This window comes from Belonocnema kinseyi, chromosome 3, assembly GCF_010883055.1.
Source record: "Belonocnema kinseyi isolate 2016_QV_RU_SX_M_011 chromosome 3, B_treatae_v1, whole genome shotgun sequence".
Taxonomy (NCBI): Eukaryota; Metazoa; Arthropoda; class Insecta; order Hymenoptera; family Cynipidae; genus Belonocnema; species Belonocnema kinseyi.
The window spans coordinates 65,053,658-65,063,834 of record NC_046659.1 but is presented as its reverse complement, the minus strand read 5'-3'; the positions used below and the strand labels follow the sequence as shown (position 1 = coordinate 65,063,834).

The window sequence follows — 10,177 nt, the reverse complement described above, 5'->3', positions numbered from 1 at the left end:
ACTATGGTAAGTTTTCTTTCACTATTTAAAAAAGTACTAAATATATTTCACAGATTAATTAAAAGTGTAATGATGAGCACACGTTTAAAAATTCCCTGTTTTGAAAAAAAAACTTGTAACATTTGAACGCTCCCTAATGCGAATACAGAGTGTCTACCTGCCAGACGATTTGTAATCGGGTCATTTGGCAGTCAATTTTTGATTTTTCAGGCGTGGGAATTATACAGGGTGTCTACTCAAATCCTGGAAAATCCAGGGGTCAGTTGAAAATTATTTTTTTAACCAAACTGATGAATTTTTAACTAAAATGATAAATCTTCAATTCAAATAGTTGAATTTTTAATAAAAAATATAGATTTTCAACTAAAATGATAAATCTTTCACTGTAATAGTTGAATTTTGAACTAAAAAATATCAAATTTCAACCAAAAATGGAAGTAATAATTTTTTTTAAATTGCTACATTTTCAAACAAAGTTATGAACTTTCAACTAAAATGTTTAATTTTCCACTGGAATAGTTAAATTTTAAACCAAAAAGATAAATTTTGAACCAAGAAAATGAACTTCAACCTAACAATACAATTTTTCTACTAAAAATAGAATTTTTCAAACAAAAATTGAATAGTTAAATTTTCAGTAAAAAATAATTTTAAGCTGAATAGATGGGTTTTTAACTAACGTGATGGAATATTTAAATAGATGAACCAAGTAAAAAAATTTGTATTCCAAAAAATATGAATTCTAAACGAAAAATGTAGTAGTTCATATTTCAATCAGATAATATTTTAATTTTTAATAAAAAATAGTTTAATTAAATCAAAAAAGACGACTTTTGAACATGAGTTGAATTTTGAAATATAAGAGATTTTTCTATGAAGAGAGAGAAAGTATTGTCAACAAACTAATAAATTTCCAACAAAATACATACAGTTTCAACTACATACTTGAATTTTTAATTAGAAACGATAAATTTAAACCAAAAATAGAACAGTTTAATTTCCAGTAAAAAAAAATTCAAACGTAAAAGTTATTGAATTTTACATTGCAATTAAAAAAAAAATACCTTACATTTCCAGGTTCTCCAGGTATAGTAGACACCTTGTTATACTTCTTTCAGAAATTTTCATGTCCTTCCTCAAAATTTGAATTCTTTTGGAAAATTTCCTTTTCCATGTCAGAATTATATCATTTTTTTCGGGAAATTCCCCGATCCAAGTCAAACTAGTAAATCTTTTGGAATTTTGTCTATTCTAAATCAGAATTATCCTTTACCACACTTCTTTTTTAAATCCACGCATAACTCGGAATTACAATTCTTTTGGAAAATTCCCTGAACCAATAAAAATTATCACTTTCATCTTGAGAATTATAGACGGCCAGGTAGACACACCCTGTCATAACATTTAACCTGCAACAAGTTTCTCAATTTAAATAAACTCAGAGTTTTAATCTCAATCCATGGATCGGGCCATTGAGTTCATAACAGCAGCTAACTCTTTAATTTGATTCCTATTGGCGTGCATAAACGCCTTAGCTGTCCATATCATTTCCGCCAACTGAACATCACTTTTCTCGTCCATGGCTATTTCCTTTGTCAGTTGCGGATTAAACCGGTAATAAGGAACTCCAATCATCGAACACCAGGTTCTGGCTCGATCCACAACCCTCCCATCACTCATTGTTGCTTGGTCAACCAAGAGATGTCCCAACGTGGAAACGCCCATCGCCAGTTTTGCCGCATCCCACAGGCCTTCCGGTTTAAACACATCTATTTCCGTCAACGAAGTCACCGGGATCAACCCAGTTCCGATAGAAACGACCACCGATAAAGGAACAACTTCCTCACTTCTCCCCATCGCTTTCAGCGCCAAATTATATTCATGAATCTCGGTCATCGCGTCCAGGGTCGGATTATTAGCAATCAATCCACCATCCAAAAATCGTCCAAAAGCTCGAAAGTACGAGGGAGCCGCTCCAGTAGCTCGAGCCGCTTTCCAAAGAAGCTGTTCCTCCGGAGGAAGTGTTTCCTTAAACTTTGTGCTAGTCGGGACATTCATTATTATACTCGGGGAATCATAATTTCGAAACAAGTGTAAATCCACAGGCTTGCGATCAGCAAGAACACCGGTGATCATGACCTTACGATCTTTGATATCCAACATGACTCGTTCCGCTCCTAAGCATTCTTTCAGGATCTTCTCGAAAGGCTCGCTATTATATGGCCGCATGCCGACAAAAGCTTCCTCCTTCAGACGAAAGTAAAGAGCCTGGCACTCCTTCAAAGTTTTCCCTGCAGCCAATCCAAGAGCAAGGATCCCACCAGTTGATGTTCCAGCGACCCAATCGAAATAACTCACTATCGGCTCTCCAAGAACGGACTCCACCTCCAGCAGAGTTTGTACCAGGACTAATCCACGAATTCCACCGCCATCAAGACACAACAATCTTCCGCCTTTCAAGGGTGTCCGTTTCTTTGACGCCAACTTTTCCATACTCGCAACGTACAGCATCTGATCCAAAATCGTTCTGGGAACAGCAGTCGGTGGTTCTGGCGGGGCTATTCCATTATATTCCTCGTCATATTTGCAACCAGTCGTGCAACCCAGCATGTCCTTTGAACAACGTTCTGCTCCAACTGCGTGGAGAATATACAAAATTTTATTACCATCATTGGTGTCGTGGCTGACCAAGTGTCTTGGCGTTTGCTGGAGCCAATTTACTGCGTTCAGATCGGCTCCGAAACCGATAAGGATTTGAACAATGGCAGGAGTTGCCTCAGCGACTGCAATATGCAGAGGAGTATTTCCCTCGTCGTCGGTGATGTTCACGTTGGCCATGTGACTGAGAAGAGCAACGACACACTCGAGTCTCTTTCGTTGAACCATAATGTGCAAAGCGGTACGACCGTGAAAATTCAGAGCGTCGATGTCGCAATTCTTTTCTATTAAGGCGTTGATTACTTCTCGACTTACGGACCAATGCAGAGGAGTGCCTCCGAATTTCATGTCTTCCGGGTACAAGACGTTTGGTTTGTTGTGGAGAAAGTCGCCGACGTAACCCGGACTGGAGGGCTGACCTTCGGAAGCAGGAATGTTTACATCGGCTCCAACGAGTAGGAGAGCTTTGACGCAATCAGGCTTGTCACTGCGACAAGCAACGTGCATGGGCGTGTGGCCATCGCTGTTTCTACTGTTCAATGTTATAGGAAGACCGGGCCCGAGGGTGGTGATAATATCTTTGGTAGAAGTGGCCGCGTAATGATAGACGGTATTGCGATTGTGGTCCAAGTGTTCCAACGAGCTTTTTGCTTCGATTAACATTTGGACCATTCGTAAGTTATTGGTCTGAATCGCTACCTGCAGTGGTGATACTCCTGTTTGAGGATCGCTGCTATTCAACTGGCTGTTGACGACGTCGTGATTGAAAGCATCGTAGAGGGTTAAATGAGCCGCTAAGTGGGCCAAATTCCAGGTTGGATGCTCCACGAGTGTATGGCAGAGCTTTTGTATCTTTCCTGTGTTGCACATCTTGAAAATTGAAGAATCAAATCAATAATATCAGTTTATATAAATTGATTGGAAGCCAAGGAGTTGATCACTCCTAAAATCGGGTGTACAAGCCTTTGTGAGATTTTCGAAATTATTGAAATCATTGAAATCTGGTGTACACCTAAAAGTCGAGTGGTCAAGGCCTTGTTGGAAATGAAGGGGTACGTAGCTTCTGCATTTCAACTTTAAAAAGAATCGCTTAAATTCTCTGACAATCAATGCAGGTGATATGTACCCCTGGTTGAAAACTGATAAATTATGTAAAATAAAAGTAAAACTTCAACGTTTATTAGACTTAAAGTAATTATAACTATAAGAATGCTTCTTTCAATTAGTAATTCAGTCCGAGAATAAATGGATTGTTAGTCAAATAAAATCGTGCAGTCAGTTACTAATGGATTAAAAGGTTAGTAGAATTTGATACATTCATAGTTAATAAATCGTTAACGTACTTCATAGAACTTAACTACCTCTCTGCATAATTGCACAAGAACTGGAACTTTATCCTTGAATATGATAAATCGTTCCTCTGTGATTTCCAGATTTTCTGAGCGAAAAAGGCTGAAGGTTTTCAAGAAAGTACATGTAAAGATAAAAAGATGTAATTAGTATATGACCTAAAAATGATCTCATTAAACATAATTAACAGAATAGCGTCGTTGATTTTTTCAAGAAATTTATAATTGATATATAAAAATGATTTGATAAAGTATATTTTAGTTCAAATAAGGTAAATAAATGAAAATTGAAAGAAAAGAACGAATAAAAAAGAGCGTGATAAATCTGTGTTAATATTTCTGAGGTAAATAGTATGCATATTTCTAATTTTCTTAATTGATCTATGAACTCTAAATACTCAGAATATAAAACCTAATAAATTAATAAAAATGTGGTTTCTAAAATGCAATTCTCATCAATCGCAGGATATATTTGAATAATACAATAAATAATGTTTTCTATAAGCACCAACGCTATAAAACTAAAAGGTTATATATCTATAAAAACTACAAATATTAAATAACATAACATACCGAACAAGGCAACTTTCTTTCAAAATTAAAAAATTAAAATAATGATACTAAAAGAACCAAAATTTGAAAATTACTCCTAAGTCGCTAAGCCTAGACTCCTAGACTAACGTGAAGCGACATCGTAAGCATACATGCCTACTTACGTGAAGTGGACAAATTTACAAAGTGTAATGGTGACAGTGCGAGAGCTGTCAAAACTATATTTTGGTATAAATAAATTGTAGTATAGGCATTTTATTTTTTAGTGTTTGTTGTTTGTTTGAAGTTCTCAGAAAACTAAATAAAATCTTATTGCTCATTCGCAAAGACATTGAGGAAATCGGACTTTCAGGTTATAATAATAACATTAGGTTCATAAGGTAGGAAATTTAATTATTTTGCTGAAAATTGACTCCTTTTTTTAAGAAACCACTTCTTTGCGTAGAAATTTCATTTTTTAATCCTTTCTTAAAAATTGGTGTGTTTTTGTTGAGGATTCAACTTTTTTTTGCTGAAATATCAATTATTACATTTTTTGTTGAAAATTTCTTTTTTTTTCCTTAAATTTGACTAGGTGCTATCACGTGGACAGTTTTGAGGACGGATGTCTAGCCGAAGTCCACGCGGCCCCGCATTCTCATGAATTTGCAAATACATAATAAATAACTTCGTGAAAATGAGATAAGTATGTTTCTAAACAACAGTCTAATCGACACATTAGAGACAGTTATATACAAAAGGAAAAAAGGGGGAGAAAAAGGAAAAGAGACAAAAAACACGTTGCTCTCTTTCCTTATTCTTTATCCGTCTTTTTTATACTACTATAGGGACCAATATGTTTTGAAGCTACATAGTTCACCAGGGCTTCCTCACCAGGGAAATTTTTAATAGGAAACTATTAGAAAATGTTTTTATCGTATGCTAATATTACCTAGAAATGTAGATATGAATTTGAAATTACTTATAAAGATACTATTTACATTTGTTGGTATATGCATTGACCTTTAAAATTTTTGAGAACTTTTATGAAATGTTCCAAATTTTTGTGAAACCTTTGAAATTTAGTGACTAAGCTTTTTTTAAATCCTTGAAATCCTTTAAATATTTTGAAAGTTTTAAAAGATTTGTGAAATTTTGGTGAAACATTTGAAATCTGGTGTACACGCCTTTTTTAAACCTCTGAAATTCGTGAAATCTTTGTAAAACATTTTAAATCCTTTTAAAATCTTTGAAATATTTTGAAATCTTTAGTAATGTTTTGTAATCTGGTGTACACTCAAAAACCGAGTGGCGAAACCCTTCAAAACTCCATTTTATGGCCATGGCTCATTCTAATTCAGATATTGAATTAACATCGACATTTTCAACTAAACATTTTTATCATTTGTCATTACGCGTTCGAAAATGGAGGAAGAAACTTTAAAAAAAAACCGATGGAAAGCTGATCAAATTACGCGCCAAATGAGCACTAAGAGAAGTATTCTTGATCTTCTGGAAATAATGTACTGTGTGAGATACCAGTATACTACCAAAATACCCGACGGAAATCGTCCGACTTTGCATAAAATAAAATTGTTTAATTTTGAACGCTTTGAATTAGAAGTGATAGAATTTCAACGACTAACTAATAAAGTTGACTAATTTTTCAAAGTTTTGTCTGAAATTTTTCAATTTTGATAGATTTTGATTAAAAGTTTTTGAATTTCAAATTGTTAAATTTTAAACGCTTTTATTTAGAAAGGATACAAGTTTCATTCCTTATTATTCCATTCAAAATAATGGAACTTGATCGAAAATTTTTGATTTGGAACGTTATCAATTCAAAATCGTTCAATATTTTGTTTTAATTTTAAAAGTTTATAATTCGAAATTATTAATGATTAACAATTGTTTCAATTTTTTTCTGTATCGTGTAAAAAAAAATTAATATAATATTGTTGTATACAATGTTTAAGAATATTTTCGAAATAAAATAATTACTATTTAATTTTGTTTAAGATATATTCTGTGCAGGCAATATTTTGCGTAGGAAAAATATAATACTATTTAATTCCGCATAGGATATATTGTGTGTAGAAAATATGTTGTGATAAATATAACCAGTATATTTTGTGTCAAATACATTCTGTGTAGAAAATATTTTTGTAGAAACAGCGTTTACCCAAAAGGAAGAGTCTACACTAAGGTGGTCCAAAAATTCGACTTTCGGGTTTCGTTGATTGATCCCAAGCAATTTGCTCGTTTTCCGGAAAAGGAAATTCCCTGTTTTTTTTTTTTAATAGGTCGACATTAACCTTTGTCCCTAGACTTTTGAAATTAACATGGGGTTTGAAAATTAGAAAAGGTCGGCTTTCGAAAAAATGAGAAAAAAAAGTACTTCTTATAAATTTTGTGTAAATTAAAGTTTGCTCGCGACTTAAAAAAAGTTTAAAAGAATAATTTCTACTCAATAACTTTCAAGTTTTTATGTTTTATGTCAAATTCATGCTAAAAACGTTATTTTGTTTCAATTGTTTCTGAAATAATTATTTATATTCGATAATTTACAAGTTTTCAAGTATTTTAAAATTAATTTTCAATTGTTTAAACCATTATTATTTGTTTAAACAATTTTTTCGTTAAAATTAATTGTTTTGTTTAGGCTATTTGGCAAATGTTTAAACAATTTTCATTTGTTTAAAAGAATTTTTCATCCTTCTATATCGTGAAAAGTTATTATTTTGAGGGGCAACCAATCTATTGTACCATATATGGTACAATAGAAAGAGAGTTTGCCCTCCCAGAAGAAATTTCATTCCAGTGCCACTGCATAAACTAGTAACTTTTCAAGATTAACAGCGAAAAAATTATTTAGAAAAATTAAAATTATTAAAATAATTAATAAATTTGTTAAGTTAGAAATATTATTCTTGAAATTCATCAACTGTATAATTTATCCCAAAAAGTGATAACTTTTCACAACTTAAAGGCAAAAGAAAAATTGTTTAAACAAACAATAATTGATTAGCAAATTCAAAGTTATTTAGAAAATACTATGAGACTTTTCACTTATCGGATAAAAGTAATTCATGTCGAGAAAGTTTCAAAAATGCCGTCTTTAACACGAATTTTAGATAAAACTGCTATTTTGCTTTTTTGGGGCATTTTCCGGGCACAATAAAAAGGGATGAAACGTTAAAAAAAATGATTGGATAAAAATTATGCGTTGAAATTTCCTTAAAGGGTGACCAAACTAAATTGCAAAAAGTTAATAACAAGTACTTATTTTTCCATTTTTTCGAAAACCGAGTTTTTTCCATTAAAAATCCCATATTAATTGCACAAGCCCAGGGCACGGGTTATTGCTGACCGATTTGAAAATAAATTTATTTCTTTTTCCGGAAATCAAACACATTGGGGGAGAGGGGATCGATCGCCAAAAATCGATAGTCGAATTTTTACATTTATACATTTGGACCACCCTAATCTACACGTACCGACAAAATTTGTCTAATTGTACTGAAATTTTTGTACAAATAGCCTCTTTTCCAATTCTGCACCGAAAAAATCCAGCTATTCGTACCAAACTGTCTGTACCCACAGCCACGCAAAATGGTCTGGAATAGGATTGTTTCATTCATACCGTTATTATACTAATTATTATATATCATTATTATATTAATCTACCACAGGTCGTCTTTAATCAGTAATTAAGTTAAGTCGTATTTTTTAATCTATTTAGAAGTTTTGTTAATGCTGTTAGCCGAAATTATTGCATCTGCATTCATAAACAGAAATAATTTTCAGTAATATTTAGCTCAATTATTATGAACAAATAAGCTGCCGGATCGAGGAAGGGCACATGAACTTATTTCGCCGGGAGTGAGAAGGCGCCTGTAAGCTTTCAAAAACATTTTCGAATTTTTATTTTTAAAGACTGCACCTAGATGTATAATTTCATTGCGCATCTTTGACCCCCCCCCCCCACACACAGCCAAAAAGTTGTGGCTTTTTTAGTTTTCTAATTAAAGCCAAAAAACTGGCATTTTTGAAAAAATCAATTGTAATTCATTTTTCACTTTAACTCGTGCTCAGTCAGTCAATTTTTCGGATTTTTCAATAAAATTTGCAGTAAATGTATTTCAAAATTTCTTTCGACTGATAGAACAAGAGTGATTGAAACAATTATTTTTAAAAAATAGTTGTAAATTTTTTCTGATGCGTGGCGCTTATCGGACTTCTCTAACTTCCAGCGTTTGGTTTATCGAGAGAACTTTGAGCAACAAAAAACTTCCAACGAGAAAGTTGTTAAAAACAGTACAAAGACGTTTTCTACCAAATTTTAGCCCAATCGAATTCATATTCAAGAGATTATTAACGTCTCAAGTCGATAGATGCTAAGAGATTCGCACAAGGCTGTAGCGAGAGTCTCAGATCCTATTTATAATCAGGTAGTATCAACGTATTATGCATAAATAAATAATAGTGCATGATGTAAACTAATTTATTCATTTGACAATTTGATTGGGCTACAATTTTCCAGAAAACTTCTTTGGAAGTTTTTTCTTGCTCAAAATTAGCTCGATAAACGAAACCCGGGAAGTTACAAAAAGTCCCATACGCGCCACGCATCAGAAACAAATTTACAACCATTTTTTCAAATAACGTTTTGAATTACTTCATCAGTCGAAGGACATTTCGAACTGCATTTCCTTAACATTTTATTGAAAAATCTGAAAAACTGATTGATTGAGCACGAGTTGAAGTAACAAACCAATTAAAATTGATTTTTTCAAGAAGCCAGTTTTTTGGCGTTAATTAGAAAACTAAAAAAGCTACAACTTTTTTCCTGTGCGATCAAAGATGGACAATAAAATTCTACATTTAGATATAGTCTTTAAAAATAAAAATTAGAAAATGTTTTTGAAAGCTTACAGGGGCCTTCCCACTCCCGCGAAAAAGGTTATGTGCCCTTATTCGACCCGGAAGCTCAATTCTTATAAACAAATTCTCACTAGTGTTTCTTTCTCATAGAAAATAATGTTTGCTTCATGCTAGTTGCTAAGATTTTTCACAAGAGTCATAAGTTTTAAAGAAAAATGGGCATAAGTTAACATTTACTGTTTTTATAAACATTGCCAGAAAGAAATGCTTAATAATTTAATTTTTCTCACACTTAAATGATTTTTTTGACCAAAAGTAATTCAGAATTGTGATCAAAGGCAGCTATCTACTTCGAGATTTATCAGACATAAGTAATATAAATTCTTAATAACAATTTCGTCAAATAAATATATTAATCGGCCGTTTCCTTGTGGAAAAAACTGTTATTTCTTCAATTATTTTTGGATTGACATTTATTGCGATAACTAACCAAAGAAATTGATTAAAACATCATTGTGATTGTTATCAACGTTTGTTGAAACAAAACTAAAATTGATAATTTTATATACAAAAGAAACGTTTTTTTTCACTGAAGTTATCTGAAAATAAATTAAGAGTGATGAAAAAATGGCATGACAACTTGCGTAATTGTTAATAACAATTTCTGCAAAAAATTGCACAATCTGCCGTTTGATCGTAGAAGAACGTTATTTTTTCTTAAATTACTTTTGTGATATTCAAATATTTATTAGCGA

At 32.5% G+C, this 10,177-nt stretch overlaps 1 protein-coding gene across 3 annotated transcripts in view; it reads right to left on the bottom strand.

Moving 5' to 3' along the window:
* Positions 1-809: 809 nt before the first annotated feature.
* The window catches only part of LOC117169533 (85/88 kDa calcium-independent phospholipase A2), a 14,417-nt gene continuing 5,049 nt past the window's right edge, over positions 810-10,177 (bottom strand). For 2 of the 3 annotated variants that reach the window (XM_033355953.1, XM_033355954.1), the window contains 2 exons: positions 4,002-4,110; positions 810-3,528 (listed from right to left, as the gene is read on the bottom strand). In XM_033355953.1, the coding sequence (XP_033211844.1) occupies positions 1,453-3,528; positions 4,002-4,110 (2,185 nt within the window). In that variant the 3' untranslated portion in view covers positions 810-1,452. The remainder of the gene's footprint in view (positions 3,529-4,001; positions 4,111-10,177) is intronic. The other variant, XM_033355955.1, reaches the window with a different exon arrangement.